Consider the following 26,026-nt stretch of genomic DNA (forward strand, 5'->3'; position numbering starts at 1 on the left):
GGAGGTCTTCCGAGTTTAGAACGACATAAAGGTAAGTCATTAATTACATTATTTTTATTTTTGGGCGAACAATCCTTATTTAGTAGTCACGCTGTTCCCTTTGGGGGCGGAGGCGAAAACAAAAGCTTATACAGTATGTAAATATACACACAGACAATGACGCCCCCCGCTGCACGCTAGAATCTCCGGAAAAACAAGCCTATTTCAACCGCAAAATGTACGCTTTTAAATATACAAAAACTGCTATCTCAAACATGGCGAGGCTTCTTCGTGATCTCAACTAACAGATTCTGCAATAAAACGAAAATCACAAATTTTGAAAAAAAAACTTTGTTTCTCATTTTCTCGAAACTTGTGCTGCCGACTTGTGTCCCTGGTTTCCGTGACGGGTCACAAATATGTCCCAGAACGTGCATACTCTTTTGCTACATACTCAAAAGTACTTTTTTCCTCACAAAAAAAGTACATACTTTTAAGTCATTGTATAAGTAAGCGAATTGGGACTCTGCAACACTCGTTGCGAAGTCTTGCTAGCATTGTCTGCATTTCCGAGCATACTTTTCCTATCACTCTGTTCTGCATCGTGCCTTGTTTTGACCTGTGCCTGTTTATTGTGTTTATGATTGTTTGCTGCCTACCCTGACCTAAGCCTGTATTATTGACTATGTTTTTGGATTATCTTTGATGTTGTTTGCCTTACTGTTGACCCTTGCCTGTATGTGGATATTCTTTAATAAAACCAGCAATTGGATCTAACAGCATTGTAAGGTCAGCATTTTTTAACTTTACTACAGACTACTTTTCCTATTTTTTGTGTCACTCAGCACACATTTCTATAGCCTGTATTGTTTTCCATGAACACGGATAAATAAATCAAATATTGCGTGATGAAATTTTGTGAACCAGTCAGCATACATTTGACATGCACAAACAATTTGCTTTCGTTTTAAAACTTTAAATTAACAAAATTTTTAAATTCCACTTAGCCTAAGTTAGCTATGCTTAATCTTAAATCTTTTTTTATGTTAGTTCATAATAGCAAATTCAAAATTAAAAGAATTTCCATAAAAATCTCCCTTTTTTTGTTTGTTTATTTCAATCCAAGAAAAATAAAATAAGAATACAGGATGTAATTTGTCCAACTGAAAAGCCTCAGTCTGGCCTCAAAAATTAGCACTGTCAATTTGAGTAAATTTTGTAAACTTCAGTAAAAAATAAATTTTAAGAAAATACACAACATTTGATTTAGAATTGGAGATTAAGTTAACAAGTTTATCACAAGGTTCACAGTAATGATTTGAGGGTTGAAAGTTCAATTACATAAATGCATTTTGTTTGTTGGTATCAAAGTGAAAGTAAACTTCACGTGTTTAGCCCATATTCAAAATGTGACCTGCATTTACTCAATCCCACTAAGTATTGAACTCAAGCACTGCAAGTCGTGAACACACACGAGTGTGCAGCTATCACTGGGGAGCAACTGGGGGAAACTTGCCTTGCACAAGGGTACCTCAGTCGCAACCTGCCAGCTGTGAGACTCAAACCTGAGACCTTTGGGTTACAAGCCTGACTCTCTAACCATTAGGTCAGAACTGTCCCCAACATCTATTCCAAAAGCTCTTTTCTGTTCTGTTCATAAAAGTGCACTAGTGGTACTTTCTTGTGTAGCAAAGAATTGACTTTATGTGTAGAACTTAAGCTTAACAGAAATTACTTACACTAGTAAAGACTGTGACAACTAGCCCCATTGTCCCCTAGATTTATCTGCTCATAGACTGTTAACTTTTAACAACATGATTCAAAGTACATTATATAATAAAACCAAAAACAACTTCATGTATTTATCTCAGAACATAAAAATATTATCTCCCTGCACTCTAAGAAAGGACGCATTAATTTTAACACATTGCTTTGTGTTATTCTATTTAACACATTATGTGTTATTTTGACACATTGTTTTGTGTTGTCCTATTTAACACATTATGTGTCATTTTGACCAGATTTTGAGCTCAAATAAATAAAAGGGGCAACACAAGGGGCCCTATCTTGCACTCAGCGCAATTGACTTTGTCAGTGACGCATGTATCATTCGTATTTTGCACCGGCGCACAGCTGGTTTTTCCCTCCACAAACGCACGTCGGCAAACTAGGGAATGAACTTGCGCTCCCTGGGCGGTTCAGCGCAAAAAAAGAGGCGTGTTCCGGCGCAAACCATCCCTGATGCTATTTTGCAGTTTCAAAAAACAATTGCGCCACTGACCAGAAAAAAAAGTTTAAAGTCAGTGGCGCGTTGCGCGTGGTTCATTATGCTATTTTAAGGGCGCATGCTTGACCATAATGTATAGCGTGCACAACGCGCATACACTTTGCATCTAATCTACACAGATGCAACAGTTATTTTTGCAAATCATAAATTGTTACACAAAAAAATATTAATACACGAGATAAGGGGAATCATAGTGGTGAGCATTGTGGTGATAGTTTTTATTTATTGTGTGGCTGCGTTAAAAAATTATCATGCAAATAACGATTAAAATATTTTCATAAGTTAATAATAATAAGTTTGTTGTGTGGCTGTATTACGTTTATTTTATGTAAATAATAATTAAAATGTTTTCACAAGAAACCTTAATGTATGTGAACTTGATTTGTAAGAGTACTTTGGGGTTGGACCTTGCTTGCGTTTCTTGGGTCCGATTTCAAAGCCCCCAAACCCTTTCAGCGGTGAGGGTGGACGCAGCGATGTCCTCTGCTGGCGTCAGGTCCTGAGGCAGATCCACCTCCCGTTACACGGCGTGCCCGATTTATGCTGGCAAGTTTGGGATTCCCCCGTCTCCTGACATCATTGTAGCGCTTGGCGCAACGATATGCCAGCTGATGAGACTGTGGCTATTTCCTCCCACGCCTGTTTAACCTACGCTGATTTGGGCGGGTTTCTCCCATCCCCATACAAAACAACTTCTCTGTCTTTGACTGCTCTTACAAGAACGTCGGTCTCCTCGGCTGTGAACCGCTCCTGGCGTGCGCCTGGTAAATCCGTCATTGTAATAGCAACCCGCCATGGAACTTGCGCCCTTGCGTTTAAAGGGAATGTTGGATAGCGTTCTGATTGGTTTATTTGACGTTACGCCCAAAACACACAAATGAAAAATGAACCTACTTCAGACCAACCCCTTATTGATTTGCGCCCGGCGCAAGAGTTATTTCTCACGCCGGGAAAATAGCAACAGCGCCCAAGATCCGCCCACAAACTCACTTGCGCGTTGCGCTTCGCACTTGCGTTTCAGATCGTTAAAATAGGGCCCAAGATGTGTTAAAACAACATGATTCCAAATAATTATGAAAGAGTAGTGTTAAGTCCTTGACACAAGATGTTTTATTTTAACACATTTGTTTTAAGAGGGTGAAATGATCACAGCATAATCAATGCCTTTAAAGTCAATACAGTAGTTATTTATGTATACTTGAAGGTGCGTGATGCAGTGGAGCTGTAAGAAGATGATGATGATGAGACACTCCTTGCGTCATATATACTGTTCACATCTGAAAATAGTTATGTCTTACTTAAGAACTGTTGCATTGTTTTAAATTTTTTCATAAAAATTTAGACTTTATGTATATTGAGAGAGAGAGAGAGAGAGAGAGAGAGAGAGAGAGAGAGAGAGAGAGAGAGAGAGAGAGATTGTGTACACTTACCTATCCTTTGCAAGACAAAAACTCCACTTTCTGCATTAGTGCTCTGTAATAGAGTCAGGGTAAAGGTTAACCCTAGATAGAGGTCATAGAGATGCAGTCCGCCTTATGCAGTGTGATTTATATAATATAACTTACCCTGGTACAATTGGAAAATGAGATTCTGTAATAACAGCTTGTTGGCAGTGACTCTCGGACCTGCAACCAAAAACCATGTGTAAGTCACCAAGACTTAAACATCATTTAACATGAAGTTGAAACAGGTGTTTAATGTTATACAATGTTGTACTGTATTTAGGCAAAAAAGTCAAATCCATTTTTTTGATTATTATGTTATATTCAGTAAACTGTGTCTTTGTACACTGTCTTAAGTTAAACATTATTAGTATCATAAGAATCACAGGAATTTGGCAAACCACAAAGCAACATAATAAAGTCATACTGTACCTGTCTGTCGGAAAGTGTTCCAAACACTAAAACAAGAAATCCCTATTGAAAGAAGTGTAACAAATAAATAAGATGAAAACAACATTAGCTGCTGTAATTCAATTGTTAAATATGAGTCTTATAATAAATTGATGAATAACATTATGGTGATCATGTTATATGTACTATACTCAAATAAAATCTGTCAGGGTGATCATAACCCTGATGTAAACCAGATGGATCTTGTATCATCCAGTGGGAGTTTATTTCATTTTAATGGCTGACTAACATTACTGCTTATTACACAGCTACTTGTCATATGAATACCTAAATAGACACAAATCATGTTTTGAGACTTTAGAACGTATTAGGTATCAAAAAACAGGGGTAAACATTCATCCATCCCTCCCCCCCAAAAATAAATTTAATTAACGGTCCAGTATTACTGTAATGTTGTATATGCTGTGGTCAATGACAATTATCAAACCGTGCATAAAGCATAAACATCACAATTAAGTATTCCAAAGAGCAGTGTAATAAATACATAAAGTGCCGTTGGAACAAACACAAACCAAACAGACAGTATCTCTTGTAAATAAATAAAATGGTACCTGCAGTGAATTGAGGATTGCAAACATCACATGAACGCCAATGTCAGGTGACACCATGGTTCCAATGCCAAATCCCCATGTTAGACCAAAGATTGGAGTCAGAATGGCCACACATCGGGCAATGACTACAAGAGTATTACTCTCATCTGATTGAGTTGTAGCACCAATCCCTCTCATCCCCCTCATCCCCAAAACCACAATCAAAACCAGAAGGCTAAAGGCAACAATAGTCAGAGCTGGAATCAAAAATGCCAGCAGGGCCTTAGATTCAAACCAGTTCAGCCAACATGCCTTTTCTGTTGAGACATAGTGTTGAGGTCCAGCTGTGGATGCGACTGTAATAACCGCTATGAGCAGAGGTGCACAATAACCAACCATAAAGGCAATGAACATCATAGTAGTAGTTGACATTTGAGAAAAGACCATGACGGTGCGGTAAAGGAGCAAAAGTGCTGAAATGAACATCCAGAAGAAAACAGCCAGGTAAAAAAAGTGCATGAAGAAAACCACTGGACTGCAACGATCCACTGATGTTGGCTGCTCTTGGTCTGCAATTGCAGCTGCGATGATAAAACAGATGTTTGCGATCAGCAGTGACACAGCGACATTGACTATTGAGACGTGACGCATGTACGACGTGTCATTTCTTGTTGCTGACTTCCACACAATCATCTCAATAATGAGGCACAGAATCAAGCTGGCCATTGAAATAGCTACACCAATATATGTTATATAGCCTAAGGCTGGGTTATCAATTGCAAACGGTGACATGAGGATTGAAAAAGAGGTTGTGTGGTTGCATTCACATGTAACCATGTCGTTCCCCGAGGGCTTGACTTTACATCCAGTGGAATCCCAATGGTTGAGATCAAAGTTCCAGAAGACACACTGAGGATTTTTCAATGATGTATCTGTAGTATCAAAGGTAAATGAAATGTTGTTAATTGCTTCATTTACTCTAACAACAACCACGTCTCCATTGATGTAGTTTTCTGAGGTCTTGTTGTCATTATTAGAAGTATTTCGAGTTGGTAAAACATTGTCAAGTTTTGTGAAGATAATAATGGTTATGAGGGTCGGTTTAACATTTCGTATCACAATCTCAGTAGTTGAGTCTGGCAGTGAAGATGATCCATTGAATGAGTTTTTAATTGTTGTTCTAATCAATTGAATGGAGGTTTCGCTAATTATATAATCATCATCAGAGAGCCGATCACTTAAAGTCTCAATAGCTTGAAGAAGTTCAGTGCTTTTGTTTTCTGTTTTGCTGTCATTGTTCAATTCTACCCATGTGTTTTTAGATGCATCTGATACAATTATGTCCACTGTTTTAAGAAAATCCTGGAAATTGAAAAAAAATCATGATTAGTACAATAATCAAAACAAATAAACAAACATGCCAATGTGTGCAATATTTAATAGTGTATTTGCAATAAAAATGTGGCAGTCCAATTAAAGCACCATAATTTGAATTAGCCACAATTTGATAGAAATAATAACAGATATTAATATCAATGGTATCACTTTATTTGATGGTTCCCTGACATTCTGTTGACTATAAGGAATGTTGCACTGACATGTCAACTAATTTAGAAGAGATTTTAAGAAAGATTGGACCTGATTTGCACCCACACCAATTAGTGGGACGTGGCCCGACTCAAGGCTTTTTTGCAAACTGACTTTTTAGCCAGTGAGAGCGAGCAAGCTTCAACCAGATGTTGCATGTGCTGTCAGAACTATCACAATGCACACATATTTCCTCCATATTTTTACTCCTGAAATCAGATTTTGGCCATCTGATTTTCTATGAGATCTAGTGTCACTTTAACCCCTTGTGAACTTTGATTTCTCTAAAAAAAAACTACACTCCTGCATTTTTTCTAATTCAATCATAAACTGGTGCATTGTGTACCATTTTATTAAGCTATGGAATGATCTTCCTGCTCTCTGCTTTACTCCAGTTTGCAGATATTTTTCATTGCAAACGCTGATATGCATTTAAAGGTTCAATGTGTACATTTTAGGAAGATCTATTGACTGAAATGCAATATAATATACATAACTACGTGTATAGTGCTGTATAAAGACCTTACATAATGAACCGTTATGTTTTTATTACCATAAAATGAGCCGCTTTTATTAACATACACCATGGGCCCCGTTACATTGAAGTTGCCATTATGCATTGCAATTTTTCTACAGTAACCCTAAACAGGCACACAACTCAGTAACAACAACAGTATGTGGTCTCAGAAGGTGACATTTGTATTTTGGCAGCTAGAGTAGCTTTCCTTTCATGATGGATGAGAAGCACAACAAGCATACATTTGCATAAATTGAAAATAATCCATGGTACATTTCCATGAAAACTACATATACATACCTTCATCACAGGTTGACTGATGGTAATAGTTTGTGAGATGCTAGCAATTGTGGTAAGTATGTCAACAATGGATTGGACAGTCGCAGCAGATTGTGTTATCACAGTATTACTCTGCACGACAGTGTTACTGAGGTTTGTCATGAACACTGGAATATCATTCACACCTAAAACCTACATTACAAAAGAAGAAGAAATGTAAATACTAGGCTATAAATATTTATAATAGACATTTATTCCATTTGTGAATCCATGTGATTGATAGATTACCTCAGATCTCCTTTCAAGGTCTTTGATAGCTTGAACAACACAATCTCTGTGTACTTCTGTCCAGTTATATTTGAGATCTCCTGTCTGTTTACATACATAAGTTAAGAGGCCTTCCTGGCCTTTTTCACACAATCCTGTTACAATGTCACCTATTTCTCCAACTCCAATTGTGTCATTTATACAGTTATACTCTGGAAATAGCAAAAATGTATGTTAAGAAAAAAACATTTATTTATAACATAAACAGAACAACAAACTTGATACTGAATGTAGAGAAAGAGAAATGTAATGCTCACTATTGACTGTCTGAACTTGGACTGTCCTGCTGCTGTAATCAAATGTTTGTAATTCTGGCATGTCGTTTAGTCGGCAAGTGAAGATTTCTTTAGACCCACAATTTGTACTAAAGATTTTATGTTGTAATGTGATGCAGCCAGGTCCTAATTGCAAAACCAAATTAATAAATAACACATACAGTAAAATAGGGGTCATAGAATTCCACAAGTGAAATTATTTTCTATTTTGTTATTCGCACAATAATGAGGAAAAACAGATTGTCATATAATATCACATTTAACACCTAAACAGACTGATGATTCATTTCTTTCATTACAATCTTTTCTATTTTCCTAAAGCTGCAATCCATAACTTTTTTGGTAAATCAGTCATTGAGCACATAGTAGTAACTAGTAGTAGTAGTAGTAGTAGTATCATATCCATAATAATAAGCTAGTAATAATTTATAAGTTGGGCTGTTGAGTATGATTTTACATACAAAATGTCAGTTTGACATCATTTGAATTTTCATTTATAAATATTTAGGTGTTTGGGTCAGCAATTTCATTTTGATCCATAAATAACTGAAATACACAGTTATATTTCAGTAGTGAAATGAGGTTTATTATTTCACTGCTGAAATATAACTGTGTCCTTCAGTTATTTGATAGATCAAAATGAAATTGCGAATCCAAATGAAAATCATGAAAATTGTCAGGGGTGCCCAAACTTTTGCATATGACTGACTGTACATAAGTAACCAGCAGTTATACAACTTAAAGAAACAGACTGTAGCTTTAACCTTTACTTCAAATACAAGCTGGATTTTGAATCCTAGAGTTTCAGTGTGAACTCTTGAAACCAAATGTATACACTAACGTCAAATAAAGCAACATCTTTGTGTCTGCTCAACCTGAATTTATCACTACATCACCAGCATGAATCCCAGACCACTCAATCGTGTAACCATCTGTACAGCATGTCAGCGGGACAGTCTGGTCTTTACACTGAAGCTGTACATCCGTTTTGTCCACAATAATATTAGGTTGTGGTTCAATAGATACTGTTTGCCACTGAATGTAAGGTATTGGGAAGCTTTGTATGATACATGAGTATCTACCTGTAAGTGAACAAAGATATCAATACATATGTATTATTTCATAAAGCAAAATAAATCATTTTAATTCTACTCAGTTTGGTTAATTCAAGAATTTTTCAATGTGCACTTAAGCAGTTATACTATAGTATTTTACTAAAACATTGGTTTTATCTCCTTTTAGCAAAAGGGAGGCTTTCTAAGACTTTACTGACAGACAAAGATCAATCCTGTAACTCACCACTGTCACTTTCACTTGCAACTTTTACAATAAGAGTGCTACCGATATTGTCATTTATTATGGTGTATTTTGAACTGTTTTCTGCAGGATCTTGGTCATTCACACTCCATTTCATTGTTCCCACAACAGAATTTGGACGTGTACACCTCAGTTCCACATCTTGCAGAGGATAAAACTTATCTTTGGTTGTCAGGATTTTTTCCTCTGAAAATAAAAGCAATAAAGCTCCTCTCACCTTTCTTGTTTTTTTTTTTAACAATTCTTAATGCTCATAATAATATTAGTTAAGTTAGTTAAGTTAAATAAATTTAAATAAATCATGAATTGAAAAATAAATAGTATGTGAGGTAGAAGAATGTGCAATAAACATCATAAAAACAAACAGCAAAGAGGAATTTAAAAATACAAATGTTTTAAGATTTTATACCACTTTTAGCAAAAGCATTCTGAGCTAAAGGGATTCCTGCAGCTGCTAGAATGTAAGTTACTTGTATGTTTGCTGTTGTTAAATCCAGATTGCTGCTGGTTGCATTAATTGTGTAGTCTGCTATGATGCTACCAGGCCTATGGAGCAAAACACAAACCATGGCAGTAAGAAGACACTGGAACAAGAGTTAAAGACAACAATAGCACATTTCCAGTGACATATGAGTATACAGACTCTAAACTTTCATACCTGAAGCCAATGACATTTACTGAACCTTTAATGTAGTTAGGCAGATTCTTGTAACTATTTTCAATCTGTAAAAAACAAAAGCACTTAATGTACATTGAGGTAACAAAAAAAAATAGGCAGTGAATTTATATATGAAATATGCAATACTCACTGCGAATGTAATGCGAGCTACATAGTATATGAACTTCGGATCAGCTTTGTTGGTGAGACTGGTTTCAAAAATTTGATTTATTCTCATTGACATTTGTATAACTGCAAACAAAAATGGTTACACTTTATTTTGATAGTCCACTTTAGACATTCTACTAACTATACATAACTTTGCAACTACATGTCAACTAACTTTCAATAATTTGCAACTATACGTCAATTAACTGTCATTAGAGTAGACTGTAAGGCTTAGGGAAGAGGTAACATTAACATTGACATTAAAGGTCATTGACATTAACATTCATTGACATTAAAGGTCACGTTCTTTCTGATCCAATTTTTTAAACCCTAGTTAGTGAGTAATGTTGTTATTATAGCATAAATAATACCTGTAAAATGAAAAAGCTCAAAGTTCACTGCCAGGCGATATGTTTTCTTTAACAGAATTCCCCTTTCAAAGCCTACACCGCGAACGGCCAGTTTGGACTACAGCCCTCTACTTCCTGCTTTAATGACGTCACTAGAACAGTTTTTTGACTAAACTCTACCCATACGTCAGTGGCCGGTTAAACTAACGGCAAGCTAAGCTGCTATCGAATCACAACACACTAAACAAAGCTACACAATCAGAACTCGATACGTTTTTCTGAAGGAGGAACTTCATAGAACAAGGAAGACATCATAGGACAGTGAAAACAGCGGTTTACAGATAAGTAAATTGTGTGAAAAATACCGTGTTTTTTTACACGTGAAACATGAACACATGTTATATTGCGCACTTTAAACACAATCAAAGCTTCAAAAACACAGAAAGAACGGGACCTTTAAAACAACTGTAAAATGTACTAAATGGTGAATAGTCAAATATTATACATGTATCATTTTTTACAGTATACCTGTTGATATTGGTTGTATTGATTTAAGTGTGTCATTTGTTTTTGGTGTCGTCGTTGTTGTAGTTGTTGGTTTTACTGTAATTGTTGATGGTAGTGTTACATTATTTATTAGTTATAACATGTAAAAATTACTGCTTATTCAGTAATTAGTTAAAATATTAAACTGTTTACTTTTAGCACATTTAAAGCAATACTCCAGCCAAATAACACAATTACTCCATGATTTACTCACCCTAAGCAACCTGAGGTACAGATGTCCAAACCCATTTGGAGTTATTTTAGTAAATGTCCTTGCTTTTCCAAGCTTTTAATGGTAGAAAACAGGGATCAGGGAACAACTTCTGATGTCAAACTCCAAAAACATGCATCCATCCTTCACAGAATGTGAATGTAATCCAGAATGTAATCCACATGGCTCCAATAGGGTTAATAAAGGTATTTTGCGGGTAATCAATTCGATTTTGTAACAAAAATATCCATATTTTTAACTATAAAATATAATATTTGTGTGCTTGTCTTTAAGATGATGGACATATGTATCTGGGATTGCTCGAGGGTGAGTAAATCATGGGGTGATTTTGATATTTGGCTGGAGTACCCTTTAAGCAACACTAAAAACTAAAAATGAATGATGTTGAATAATACCAATTTTTTTTAAACATGTTAGATCACTATGTAAAGATTAAGAATATAATGGTGAATCAGACCTGCGTCTCTTTTTTTTATATGATGCTGTAGCCAATCTGTGTAGCTAAACTGCAAACAAATTATATTTATTAAATTACATTCATTTTTATTAAGCATTTATTAATTGAGCTTTCACCAGTTATTATTGCTATAGACAAAGTTAAAGTTTCTTTCATATGTAGGGGTGAGCTGGGCACAAACTAACGCAGGGCAGAGTAATCTGTGTTTTTGGTCGTTTTCTCAAAACAATTTCCTGCTATTTCTTAAAGGGATAGTTCACTTTAAAATGAAAATTCTGTCATAATTTAATCATCCTCATGTTGTTCTAAACCTGTATGAATTTCATTTTTCTGATGAACACAAAAGAAGATATTTTCAGAAATGATGGTAAACACACAGAAGTAAGTGACCATAGACTTCCATAGTAGGAATAAAAAAATGATGGAATTTAATGGGTAGCGTCATTTATCAAAATATTTTCTTAGTAATTTATCACAATACTTCCAAAAAAAAAATTATCCTATGGAAGTCAATGGTCACTTACTGCTGTGTGTTTACCATAATTTCTCAAAATATATTTTTTTGTGTTCATCAATATAAATAGTGTGCCCGGTGCGTAACTCCAAGATAAAATAGTATAATAGTAGCATAGAGACTGCACTCAGAGACTGAATCAAGTACAAAATAAATGACAAAATAACGCAAACATATTCCTAATTATATGTTGTGATTTGTATACTCACACCGTGTACAAATAACAAGATCATATGAGACACAGACATTTTTTAACAGTATACATACTGGGAACTATATTCTCAGAAGACTAAGCACTGCTACTGGGCGGAGTTTACCCATTTACCTAATGAAATGATTATGATATTCAGAGAATTTCACAAAATTTAACATTTTAAACTTTAAAATTAATAGCATTTCTGTATTTATATTGAGTTTGTTTGCCATGACACACAAAAACGCGTTTTCTCCTGCTGTCTTCTATGCAATACGTTATTATTAAGCAATAATTACAACAAAATACAACATAAATTCACAAAAGATGTTATTTTTATTCATTTGCTGTAATCCACATCTTTAAAATTCATACGATTACGAGGAACAGATACAAATTCAGCCTTTATCCAGCGATATTGATCAGAATTCTCATCAGCAACCGTAAAGTCAGACCGTGCGTTCGTTAATGTGAATTCAAATATCCCGCCTCAAGAAGCTTTACGACACATTGCTTTACAGCAGTGATATCAAAAGCTCATTGGCTCTTTGAGTGCCATGTGACATATTTGCGTCATTTCCATTTTCGTTTGTGTACGTTTGAAATGAAAAAAGCGCGCTGTGACAGAGAGGGAAGCCGGATCAACGCTTATCAAACTCTTGGGTTAATAACTTTAATACTTCTCTTTACTTTACTTCATATACTCCAGAGAGGACCTTGGGTGCAGCACATCATCATTTTTACTACTTTTGGTACTGATTTTATTATTTGCAATAAATAAGTTGTTGTTATTACACTTGTCTGTCTGTTATGATTTTTTAAACAGTACCATTAAATGATTTTAACAAACTGTTTGCTATATTGTTACTAATATGTTCCTAAACATATCTGTCTGTTACGTTGCATAATATAAAAAGAATACATTACGTATTTAAAGATTTTGTATAAAAAGAGTTTGGGTTTAGGGTAAGGTTTGGGGTAGGGTTAAGGTGGTAACATATCGCTAAAATGGTTAAAGGGAAATTATACAGCAATCTTTATGGAATGAAAGATACGTAAAGGTTTTAAGTTTTTTAGCTGTCAAAACGTAATATTGCAACGTTTAAATGTTGTAAATAAGTTTACATTGTACGTTTTAGTATCTATTTAAACAAACAAAAATACGTTTTTTGTTTTTTAAAGTTACGTGTAAATACTACGTATTAACAGTGAGACCAGGCTGGTATATGCCAATGTTTTTGTATGGATTCTTTAATTTGGGGTCTTGTATATGTGGTAGTACAAACCACCGAAACACGCCTCACCGTCTTCGGGGTGGTTTCGTTGTTATAAACTTTTTCCAGGGCTTCATTAAGTCAAGTAGACGGTATCCTCTCAGGCTAAACTGTTTGTACATTTTCCTTATTTCATTATTAAAATCGGATTCCATAGTGCATATCCGTTTAATTCTAAGGAACTGTGTATATGGAAGACCTCTTTTTAAATATGTCAGATGCACACTCGACTCGAAGCATGTAAAATGCTATTCTTATCAGTAGGCTTTGTGTATAAACTGGTCGATAAAGTGCTACCCTCTTAAAACACAGTGGTGTCAAAAATCTGTTAATCCATTAAGACCTATTAAAACACGCATGATTGAACACAATAGTGCAATCAGACACAAGGATGAGAAATCTTCAGTAGCTAGACATCATATTATAGAACATATAAAATCGGCACGTAGGGGTGGAGATATAGAAAGGAAACTCCTACAAAGAGAACGTTTTTGGATCTCTATTCTTAAAACCTTGCATCCCAGGGGGTATGAATGAAGAATTGGATTTTACATGTTTTTTTTAAGAGAATAATTTATTGATTTGTTACCTGTGTTTACACATGACCTGTTTTTCTGCTTTCTTTTCTCTTTCTTTATTATTGGATTATATTATAGACTAGTATGGTTGATTGTTTCACTCTTGTCTTATTTAGTTTTCTTTATGTAATTATATCTTTTGATAATATATATTTTTTTGTTTCTTAAAATGTTGTTTCTTGAATCCTATTATAATATTTTTTGTCTCTTGAAGTATATTATATCATGGTTTTAATTGATAGGATGTTCTATTGGACATGTTCACGTAATATTTATGACAATAGCCTATTGTTGGTTGTCAGTAATTATCATGGGTTTGTCCTTTTTTCACATACGGAGTGATTGGTGCAGGAACCTATAAGAGGCATTAGCGCCTTGACGTGTTTCAAAGTTGCGACACTGATGATGGGCTAAGCCTGAAACGTTTGTCTTATGTTTGTTGTGGCCTGTTGGAATTTTTCGGTACTTTAATACAGTTTTTGTACTTGATTCAGTCTCTGAGTGCGGTCTCTATGCTACTATTCTGCTATTTCCTAAAAAAGTTTTTTCAGTAAGATACTAGATTAATATAGAGTGTTTTGTAAAAAAAAAAAAGTTTCTTTGAATATGTTTTGAATGGCCAAAAACATAAAGCATTTGGTTGTGCCCCGCTTTCCCCATTTCAATATCAGCGTTTGATCTTTAATAAAGGGTAATCTTAGATTAATGAAATTGCCCAGAATCTGTTAATTTTTATTTTACAGGCTCGCATATCAATGTTGCTTTACCTGTGAATCAATGCGTGTTTCTCGGAAATCAAGTGTTTTCACCACACAAACATGCATAAGCAGAATAGCCACAGTCAATCCTGTGAGGTACTTCCATGTTTGTCCTGTGTCTAAAAAATATTTCTCATCATTTAATAAGCAGGGGTTCTTAATCCAGCCATATCAATATATTTAACTTCTACATACTGTGTAGCCAAATCTGATTTTTTTGTTAAGACTACAGTTACTTTTGCTTGAACAGCCACAATTGTGGTTGTAGATGCAAATTTGCATAGATTCACTGTGCATGAAACTTTAACAGTAGCCGTTTCTCAATGTCAAGGATACTTCCTTGGAAGGACTGGTCCTTACAAGTCACTTCCTTCAGAGGCTACTAGGCTAGGCTCCTCTTTAGCATTCAGAGAACACGTAAATGGAACAGGCTAGCAAGTGCACATCATTGCGTCATTACGTCATTGAAAAGGTGTGCTTTCAGCGCTGCACGCATAGGATTGTGGGTGATTTCAGAGCGCAAAGGCTACACATATGCATACTTTCCTGTATATGGGATATTTCTGGAACGAAGGACTAAATTCCGAGGATCCTCGACATTGGAACCGTCCTTCGACGGATGTCGATGATGTAACATCCTCAAAATTCTGGCTTCTGAGGATCCTTCCTTGACATTGAGAAACACCTAGTGCATGTTTCATTACAGGGCCAAATCTCCAAAATGTAACAATCATTTGTTAACACATGGAATACAAAGTGCAAGGGATATAAACAGTGCTTGTGAAAAATCCAAAGAACATAGACTTCCATTTTGCAACAAAATTTCATCTGTGAAATATGACTGTATAAAGAGCTTAAGTCATTCCTGAAGTTTTGTACACATTAACCCCACAGTGAAACCAAGTTGTCTGCATACAAACTAAATGCCATTGTGGAAGGAAACTGGTACAGTTCCAGCTGCAACCAAAAATATCTAAACCAGCTAAACAAGTTGATTAAACACAAGTGTGTTGGGTAGGGTTAAAGCTAACAAGAATGTTTAAAGTTTTTTTTAAAGCAACAAGATTTCTGCCCTATGAAGGCCATTAGGGGGCTTTGCACAAACTTGAAAGTAAATGTAATTTATCATACCTTGAAGAGTCATTTTTCTCCCTGAAGTATTTAGGACAAAATAGCTTTAACGTTTCTTCAAATTTTACTTTCACATCTGTAAAAAATTAGTTACATCAGGACAAAACAGAAATAATTTTATTCAAGATTCTAGTACTAACCTTAGTAAACGCTGACAAATTTAGTGCACATTACCATGAGACTTTATTATTATTATTAATGTATTATATTATATTATTTTGTTCCATTAAACATGCCAAGATTGTATCATTGTGATTACCAAAACACTACTAACATTACAGCATGTGCCCTGTTCCCTGTAATATCTTAATAAACTGTAGGGCTAAATTGTTGTTATACTGTAACTTACTTCTGTAAAAATTACTCGGGTTGAGTAACCATCTATACATAACTGATACTCACAACTTTGTCACATATCCACAGAAATATGATAAATTAGTGACTTATAATTACGTGAAAACAATTTTCATTTTAACATCCCAAAAGAACATTCATTATACTTAAAAAAGTAAACTAATGTCTAGCACTCTTACCTGAAGTTACACCATTAGTATGCTGACCTGTCTTCTCTCATTTTGTTTCCTTGTCAAATGATCCACCCATAATATTAAAGTAACTTAAAACTTATTCTAGGAACCTCGTCTCTTAAAAGAAACCTGTCAGGTTTGATTCCTGACCTTCCCAAAATAATTTATAAGTGTACTGTCTTAGAGATTAAATTCTGACTCGAGAGTACAATTTACATTTGCTAATTTTTATGTATTCATTTTTATTCCGGATTACTCTTTAATCTTAAGTATTTTCTCAAATAAGGGAATGTCTCAGGGTTTCAGAGGATGTTGTTAAACAGTAAAAATCTCATTCAAGTAAATGGGACTTTAGTCTTGCATTACTGAAAAACCTGTCCGGAAACATGGCTGCCTAGTGGTGTGATTTCCAACAAGTGACTTTGGTTTACCTAATATAAACATATCAAAATTGTACTCAGTGTGGGCTTTTATTTCTATATATTTTAAGATAAAGCACGTTGCATGGTTTTGTAAAACTGAGGGCTCTATCATACACCCAGCGCTATGCAGCGCAATGCGCGATGCAAGTGTCTTATGCCAGTTTCAACCAGGCGCAATGATCATTTTCATGTTTAAAGCCACGTTGTTCAAATAGCAAATGCATTTGCGCCCAATTTGTCCCCATGGGCGTTCTGGTCTGAAAACGAGGTGTGTTCAGGCGCACTGTTGGCGCGTTGGTATTTTGAGGCAACTAAAATAGACTATGCCATTGACCAACAAAAACCTGGTCTAAAGTCTAAAGTCAATGGTGTTTTTGTTAATTAATGAGCGCATTTGTAATATGCTCCTATAAACGCGATGACAACGCCCGTTAATTTGCTAATCACATGGATGCACATAAACGTTTCAAAATGTGAAAAACTGGTAAGTACTTTGCTTTAAACAAATGCATCTATTTTTAAATGTTTTTTTATGCTACCCCACGGATTTATTGTATACGATGACTCTGTACCTGTGCATATGGTGAGATGAGAAACATTTTTAAGTAGCCTTATACTTAAAAAAAAAAAAAAAAACATGGCGCTGTCCGAGTGCTGAAGGTTCTCCGCACGTTTGTAAATTCTTTTATTTCTTGTTTGTTACAAATAAAGTATTTTTAGAGTACAAACCTTTTCTTGCATATTTGCGAGATTACAATTATTATGTAGGATATCAATACATTTACAGCAATTAGTTTAGACCGTGTGCTGTGCGCTTTAGACCATGCGCTAGATAATTAAAATAGGGCCCTGAATCATGGATAAATCTAGGAATTTCAGATTTATATGTGATAATGTGTGACAACATATGTATGTGCCACACTTTATAAATTACAATTAAAATAATTCAGGTAAGAGCAGCGGCGGATCTAGCATTTCATTCTTAGGGGGGCTTAGCCCTCAGTGATGCTGTGAAGAGAGCATTGTGATGCCTTTTTGCAATTGGGACCAGTATTATTATATTAATAAATTCATGTAGGCTACATACATTACTCTTTCATATAGTTCCAAGCCCTTATGATTTTTGATTTAACCTAATAATAAAAAAAAATTACAGTTTTAGTAATGGTGACCAAAACTCTTAAACAGCTATAAAGGTTTAAAAGTTATTCATAACATATGTAGTCAATGTTTTCTGAATACTAACAATTTATATGAAAACAGACTTTTCGTAGCATGCATAACCCGATTCATAAACTTCCTAACAACAACCTGCACTGATTCTAAATATTGTGATGCGTCAGACAAGGTTTGATCCATTTGCAAATCTTTATTCGTATCACACAGCAGTTTAGACAAAGGCAATGCAATGTAGCGGTAAGACAGGAATGTGAACACAGATACGGCTTGGGGCAGGTAGATAGTAATCGTAATCGTTAACACAGTCCAGAATCTACGGTGGCCTTGAAGTGCAATTTTATTTACAAGATTTAAAACAAATTTATAAGTTTTTAAACAAATTTACAAGTTTTTTTTAACAAATTTACAAGTTTTTTAAACAAATTTACAATTTTTTTAATAAATGTACAAGTTTTTCAACAAATTTACAATGAGTGAACACATTTACAAGTTTTTTAACAAATTTACAATAAGTGAATAAATTTACTAGCCTGGTTAGCCAGACCTACATCAAGATGTAAGGTCTGGCAACTCTTCACACAAACGGCTCAATGCAAGGGGCGGGATATAAGGTTGTCCCTCAAAATGCCTCTGCACGCAATAGGATAGCGCTATGACCAATCAGAGCAACGAAGAACGAAGTTTTCAAGTAGGAACCGTCGCAGCTCTGTCGTCATCATGTTAAGCCCGCCCCACAGACGCTACACACGATGTGATTGGCCTGACCAAATTTTGGTTTTTGGAGCTGTTAAGTGTATTGTGAGTGCCTAGACTAAACCCTGGCAGCAAATATATTTTGCGGCCGCTAGGGTGCGTCTAGATTTCTAGGCTATAAATTTACATGTTTTTTTAACAAATTTACAATGAGCAAACAAAATTTCAAGTTTTTTAACATATTTACAATAAGTGAACAAATGTACAAGTTTTTTTAACAAATTTACAAGTGTTTAAACAAATTTACAATGAGCGAACAAAATTACAAGTTGTGAAACAAATTTACGTTTATTACGGAAAGGGTAGGTACAATACGCTGACGTCGCGCATCCGAGCCTCCGGTGGAGAAACCCGGAAGTATCGCCGTGAATCACATGAGAGTTGCGAATGCGATGTTGTGTATTAGGCTGTACATCCTATTAACGAGTGATAATATATATCCTTTCATCGATTCCCGAGTGACTCAAAGGGATATTGGACCTTATTTTTAGGTAAGTGAAATAGCTTTAGTTAGCTAACGCTAGCTACACGTTTTGGATGGCAGTTATCAAAATAGTTCACTGACTTTCTCATTAGATAACAGACAACACGAGAGGGTGCTTCAAACTTTTTAATCAGGACTGCATTGTTCGTTCGCTCCTGGAGTTACATAGACTGAAACGGGGAAGCGTGACGAGTTTGTTTACATGGTGCTGTAAACTCCAACTCAGGAGGACACTTCAGAGGAATTAAGGGTGCGTTAACTTGTTCGATGATATAATCTTTAAAAGATTAGGATTGTAATGAGATGATTTGTTAAAATTACCAAAATTTATACTATAAATTATATTTTCATCTAATCCTCTCTAAATGTGATAGTACTGTAATGTTTTATCATATTACAAATACTCTAATGTTGCCTAAGCAAACTGACATTTATGTCAGATAGATCGATAGATAGACTGCAATCATGATTATGTTAATTTCCAGTGTCTGTGATGTTCAAACACTAAAGGAAGAAGAGGAGGACCACCATTCGTTTCCTGGTCAGAACACAAGAGAAGAGTGAGAAAAAAATTAAGCATGCAATTCATTGATGAAATTTAGAACATGTTAATAAATCTAATGACCTCCTTGACCTTTCTTTTTTTACATGCAATTTTCTCCTCTTTCTCAATACACAGATCTAACAGTGGTTTGGGGGCATTGCAAGACCATGATTACCTGGAAACATCTCATATTATGGAAGAGCACAACATCATGCTCGCAACATTTGTGTCTTGGATCAGTTTTTCTTGTTTCTCTGCTGAAATAAAATATCAGACGTAACAGATTTTTCTATTCCGTGTAATGTAATTAAGTGCGCGTTGTCAACTTGGCATTCCTGCATGTAAGAGTGAGTGTGACAGAGAAACGGGAAATAATCCACCAACAAATGAAAGAGTGATTTCCGAAATTTCATAATAAGCACTGAGGTGCAGGTCTCTCTCTCTCTTTCGCGCGCGCGCTCACTCTCTCTGTGCTCGTACAGCTGCGTCTCTGGCATGCAGAAGTCTCTCCAACCGTGCGCAAGATACAGTGCCGCCAAATAAAGAAAGGAGTTCCCGAACATTAATGCTGTTCGTTGTTATAAAGTTTAAGTTTACTCGCGTTTATATCAGTGACGCGTGCGCAGCCGGAGCGCTGTAGTTTGACGCGATGTAAGCTCACAGTACACACATCTGGTTTAGAAAGACGACGCAACGGTAAATGTGCAAGTCAAAGCGCGACAAGACCATCTCAAATGATCATCCCCTGATCGCACCATTCATATTTCTAATCTCCTTATCTAAAGATCTTATATACAGGTATGTTCCCTGTCTGTTTTGTGCATATTCATACGTGTTCGTTTTACATGCGTAGTATGCATAAATACTAAATACAATGCATACTATATCTTCAGTAGCCTACAAAATAAATAACTGATTAAAAAACAAGATTCTGTCTATAAAGACTTACCTTTTGTTTAATATTAATGCATTTTCACTTTAAAACTAACTTTAACTTCTTATATTTTTACAACTGTGGTGAGCATTTAGTTAGTGAGTGGCAATTTTCTGCAAATTTGTATATTCCAAAAACTATATAAACATAAAGCTTATAAACATATATACTTTTGGTTTTATATTCACCACAAGTTGCTGTTTGTGGTTGTTAAATAAAGTGTCTTGTGTTTATGCTCAAGTGGGCTCAGTGATATGTTATTAATGATAATATGGTGTTTTCTGGGTCAAAGAGGGAAAACTACATTTTGTGATGTAGAGTACATAGATATTACACTTTTTTTTTCAAAATGAGACTATAAATTGAGGGTATGGGGGGCCTCCAAAACCTCTCAGCCCCAGGGCCTCACATTAGGTTAAGGCGGCCCTGTGTGCGCTCGAGTCTCATTGATTATTTCATTGCTCATTTCATTGATCATTGACATGCCCCTTCCACGTTTAATGTATAAAAAAATACGGAGGGTGGGGGGAGGCAAATTTACTGGTCGCACATGTGCGACTGGATGTAAAATTCAGTTGCACACTCTCAAATTTTGGTCGCAAAAAGTCTGGAGCCCTGCTAGTGATTTGATTTCCCACAAGTGACTTTGGTTTACCTAATATAGACATATTAAAATTGTACTCGTGTGGGCTTTTATTTCTATATAATTTAAGATAAAGCACATTGCATGGTTTTGTAAGAGTGAATCACGGATAAATCTAGGAATTTCAGATTCATATGTGATAATGTGTGATAACATTTATATTATGTATGTGCCACACTTTATAAATTACAATTAAAATCATTCAGCTATGGAGCAGGGGCGGTTCTAGGATTTCATTCTTAGGGGGGCTTAGCCCTCAGTGATGCTGTGAAGAGAGCATTGTGATGCTTTTTTTCCAAATTGGGACCAGTATTATTATGTTAATAAATTCATGTAGGCTACATACATTACTCTTCCATATAGTTCCAATCCCTTATTATTTTTGATTTAACCTAATAATAAAAAAACAATGACAGTTTTAGTAATGGTGACCAAAACTCTTAAACTCTGTATAGGAGAACATTTGACATTGTTCTATTCTATGCAAACTTTATCAGTTTCTGTATTAATAATGTCGTTTCACATAAAAAACAGACCATGGTGAAACAGAAAAAGAAATTTAATCAACTGAAATAAAACTTGAATCTAAACATAGAAATAAAAACGAAACCACAGGATTATTACTAATCATTAGTAATGAAATAGTAAAAATAGATTAACACATTCCACATTCCACATTATAGGCTGTTTAACCCTCGTGTGGTGTTCATATTTTTGTTACTTAGACAATGTTTGTGGGTCTAGTGGACACACGGCATTATTCGTATCCTAAAACAATCCAGTCATACAAATTTATGTATAACTGTTTACAGATGTTTATTTTAGCCTTATTGCAAGTAATATAGACAGAATTTATGGTTAATATTTGTCATTTACCACTAGTAGAGGACTATTTATAGATTAAAGTGCTATTCGTTTTTGTGATAATATGAAATAAGAGAAGAAAATTCTATTCTCTCCCAGATATTGGGGAAAAACATGTTTATCTTAAATAAGTATTTATCACTTTTTCATCTCAAACACGTTTTTTATCACTTTGATGTTTAAGTCTTTGAACTTAGTTTGAAATTGTACACATTTGTGTCAGTTTACATAGCACAAGCCCCATCTGGAAAGATGCTGTATCATAACACATCATCCACATTGAACACATAACCTGTTCATGCCAGCCTACACAACACATAAAAAGCAGATTTTTACTATGTAGCTGTGTTGCATATGCATTTCTTGCATTTTATAGACATATACTGTGTCGTCCTGTCCATCTTATGTCCACACACACTGCAGTAAAATGTGTTGCTATTGGCTACAACCTAAAATGATAAAAATGCTTGGATATAAAATTTTACTTTCTCTATTTCTACTTCTCTATTTACTTTCTCTCTCTCCGCACTCATACACACACACACACACACACACACACACACACACACACGTGCGCGCACACACCATAGGTTTTGTGGTAAACCCATGGTTTTACAAATGGTAATCAATACACCAATTTGCCATGATTACTACACTTTTACTATAATACAAGCATGAATATTTTTTGTAAGGGAGATAATGGGAAAATGTAGAATGGTTCCTGTTAGACAGAAGGTAAAGTGTTTGGGACAGTGTGGCCAGATGAGTGTTCATGCTTGATATATAACATGTTGTATCCTTGCAGCATTATAGCAAGTGCAGAAGGACAAAACTCTGACATGCATCCATCACATATGTACAGACATATATAAAAACACACTCATGCACTCACAGGACTCCCAGATAGAAGAAAAACAGAGTGAAGTTACATAGCACATTCAATTTTTACACTCTTATTAACCCCGGGTCCAGTGGACCCGAACACCACATATGTAATATAAATGCGTAGGGGGGTGAACAGTGTACAGTCATTATAAATTTGTTTATTTTAATGTTCTTTATAGAAAATGAGCCAAGGCCAATGAATCTGAGGTTGAAACAATAATTAATTGCATAATTTTTCTTTTAGTAAACATTAAAAACGGGTCCCACAGACCCGAACACCACACAAGGGTTAAAAGATGATTTAGTGAGACAACTTACCACATACATATATTATATTTTGTCTTTTCTGGCCTCTAACAAAAAAATGTCTTATATCATTTTAAAGGGAAAGACTACGTACTATGTAAAAGAATCCTTGGCATTGTACTTTTTGGTAGTTTAATTTCATTTGTTTTCTTTAACATTTTCTTAGTAAAATGTCTTTACGTGCAATTTTATATAAAGTTGCGGATTGTTAACCTGAGATTAAGTATGATTTAAGAAACCTCACATGTTTAGGGTTAGCTTATTAATGTAAAATAAGCTAACCAATTTCCATCCAAGTGATAATTTCTTAATGCAGGACAACTGGTTCTTGTTGATAAACTATTCAAATAATTTGAGAAGGCATTCGAACGATGACCCTCAATGGTTTTTGCCACCAGTTCACAGAATTGTGTCAACCCTGTTTACAAATAAAAAATAGGTCTGTTCTACAGTGATGGCAATATTAGCTATTAGGTGATGGAGGATGCTTAGCCAAAAAATGTGGTGATATGGTCACAGAGCTTTGGAGTGCGACTACTTTAGTCCCATTTGTGACTGGAAATTAGTCTGTAAAACCGTAAAAAGGGCATTATGCCACTGATCCAATCTAAACGCATAACCCATTTAAATACAATCAAAAAAAAAAACCTCCCATATGCATCTATACATGTTACTGAGCGGCATTCCTATCAGAAAGGAAAATACGCACCTAAAAACAGACCAAGGGAAATCGAGTTAAGGTGACGCCCACTATTGTTAAGTGACGTGCCAACAGCTGTACCATGAAAATGATAATGAAAGACACAAGCTCATGTATAAATGAAAAAGCAATTCCAAAATAAATAAAAATAAATTGCCCAAAATAAACGTGATATGAAATATATGTTTAATCATTAAAGTATTTCAACATTGATTCATTGGTTTGCATTTAATTAACAATTTCATTATATATTTATGTTGGGCCAGTGTGCTGTGGTGTGTTGCGAGCAGGGTGTGGTGGGCTGCATGGGTGAGAAAGTGCAGAGCCGGTTTTTAGTCCCTGTCCGGCCCGTCCATGAACACGGATAAATAAATAAAATATGAGGAAATTTTGTGACCTAGTCAGCATAAATTTGACATGCACAAACAATGCGCTTTCATTTTAAAACTTTAAATTAACGAAATTTTAAAATTTCACTAAGCTTAAGTTAGCTACAGTATGCATAATCTTCTTATCACAAGGGAGAAATGCGTGGAGCCTACTTTTTGTTCTGCTTGCTCCTTGTTGTTCTGCATTTGCCAATAAATAAATAAAGGCTAAAGGCTAAGGTTACTTAGTATTTGTTTTTAAAAAAATCATCAATATATGCTACATAATAATAGCAATTGAACATATTTATTTGTAACTATACAGTAAAAGGAAAGTTTCTTCAATGCCACAGCCATACTTTTGGTTGTTCACACAAGTACTGATGTGTAGGCTTCTACTTTTTGTAAAAGGTAAAAAGGATTAAGTGAAAATATTTAATCAATTCTTGATAAATGGGAGACGTGTCCATCATATTTATGCATTAAATGCGTTAAACAAAGCCCGCTTTTTTATCTTGCAGGTCGCTGATCTGTCCTGACTGGAGCCGTGCACCAGGTACATTCCAAATGGACCTACAGGACGGATTGTGATAGACCATGATTGAGGTCTTTAGATCCACAAATAAATCAAATAATTACGAGTTATTTTATTTATTACAGTTATTGCAGTTTTTATATAGGCATATTCCATGGCAGAGTCCTGCACATGGGCAGTCATGTATATGCATGGACAGAGTTTATATATTTGTGGGAGTGTTTATATATGTGCGTGCATCAAGTTTATGTGTATGTGCGAGGTGTAGGTGTTTATATGTGTATGTGTGCATCAAGTTTACATGCAAGTGTTTATAGGTGTATGTGTGCATCAAGTTTACATGAATATGCAAGTTATTCACAAGTGAATATATGTATTCATTTCTAACTTAAGATGTATTGTTATGAATTTCACATTAGTATGTATTCGTATTTCATAAGTATTTGCTTAAACATCCAATAGTATACATGCATATGCAAGTGTTTATATGTTTGCATGCATGCTTTTTATATGTATTCATAAGTTAAGTATGATTTATTAGCCACATGGCCCCCCATAAATCTGAGCAGTAAGAACATCCACCTTGTAAGCAGTAGCATTCAGCTGGCAAGGATGCTATCCCAGATGGGCACCATGATGTGCGAGGGCAGAGCGAATGGGATCCGTTCATACTGAATTAATTGTTGGTAAGACTGATTTGTCAGGAAATCAAGGCAAGAATCAGTTGCAGGTACAGAATTAACTTTATTGACAAGCTCAAACAAGCATTAAAGCAACAATAATTAAAACTGGAACCATACACTGTTAGACATTTCTGTAATTTAATATAAAATATTCCTTTAATATTTAATGGTTTGTAATGGATATATATATCCCTATATGAGATACTGTTTGAAAGCTTAGAAATTCTACTTTCTGCAGATATGCATCACTTTGACATATATTTTACTATAAGAAAGTTATTTACATTTTATTTACACTATAAACCCCCCCCCCAAATGTGCAGATTATT

The 26,026-nt window shown here is 35.1% G+C and overlaps 1 protein-coding gene and 1 long non-coding RNA gene across 2 annotated transcripts; both read right to left on the reverse strand.

The window, feature by feature from the left end:
• Positions 1–3,177: 3,177 nt before the first annotated feature.
• Positions 3,178–3,953, reverse strand: LOC135749686 (uncharacterized). The gene is made up of 3 exons (XR_012338064.1): positions 3,832–3,953; positions 3,697–3,739; positions 3,178–3,543 (listed from the first exon to the last, which is right to left on the reverse strand). It is a non-coding gene; the product is annotated as an uncharacterized lncRNA (long non-coding RNA).
• A 79-nt stretch (positions 3,954–4,032) lies between these two features.
• On the reverse strand, positions 4,033–16,450 carry LOC135738182 (adhesion G-protein coupled receptor F1-like). Its single transcript, XM_073811476.1, has 16 exons — positions 16,404–16,450; positions 15,871–15,946; positions 14,749–14,858; positions 11,423–11,471; positions 10,716–10,790; positions 9,821–9,921; positions 9,670–9,734; positions 9,421–9,557; positions 8,994–9,197; positions 8,570–8,776; positions 7,677–7,820; positions 7,381–7,571; positions 7,114–7,284; positions 4,731–6,071; positions 4,141–4,182; positions 4,033–4,059 (listed from the first exon to the last, which is right to left on the reverse strand). The coding sequence occupies exons 2-16, from the start codon at positions 15,881–15,883 to the stop codon at positions 4,033–4,035; spliced, it is 2,877 nt and encodes a 958-aa protein (XP_073667577.1). The 5' UTR covers positions 15,884–15,946; positions 16,404–16,450.
• Between the last annotated feature and the right edge of the window lie 9,576 nt (positions 16,451–26,026).

This window comes from Paramisgurnus dabryanus, chromosome 12 (assembly GCF_030506205.2).
Source record: "Paramisgurnus dabryanus chromosome 12, PD_genome_1.1, whole genome shotgun sequence".
NCBI lineage: Eukaryota > Metazoa > Chordata > Actinopteri > Cypriniformes > Cobitidae > Paramisgurnus > Paramisgurnus dabryanus.

Bases quoted from the DNA above. Each gene is read 5' to 3' on its own strand.
- LOC135738182 (XM_073811476.1), bottom strand. The intron at 8,777-8,993 runs GTGAGTTACAGG...GTTCACTTACAG, and splicing joins TGCAAGTGAAAGTGACAGTG to GTAGATACTCATGTATCATA. The intron at 4,060-4,140 runs GTACAGTATGAC...GTTTAACTTAAG, and splicing joins GAACACTTTCCGACAGACAG to ACAGTGTACAAAGACACAGT.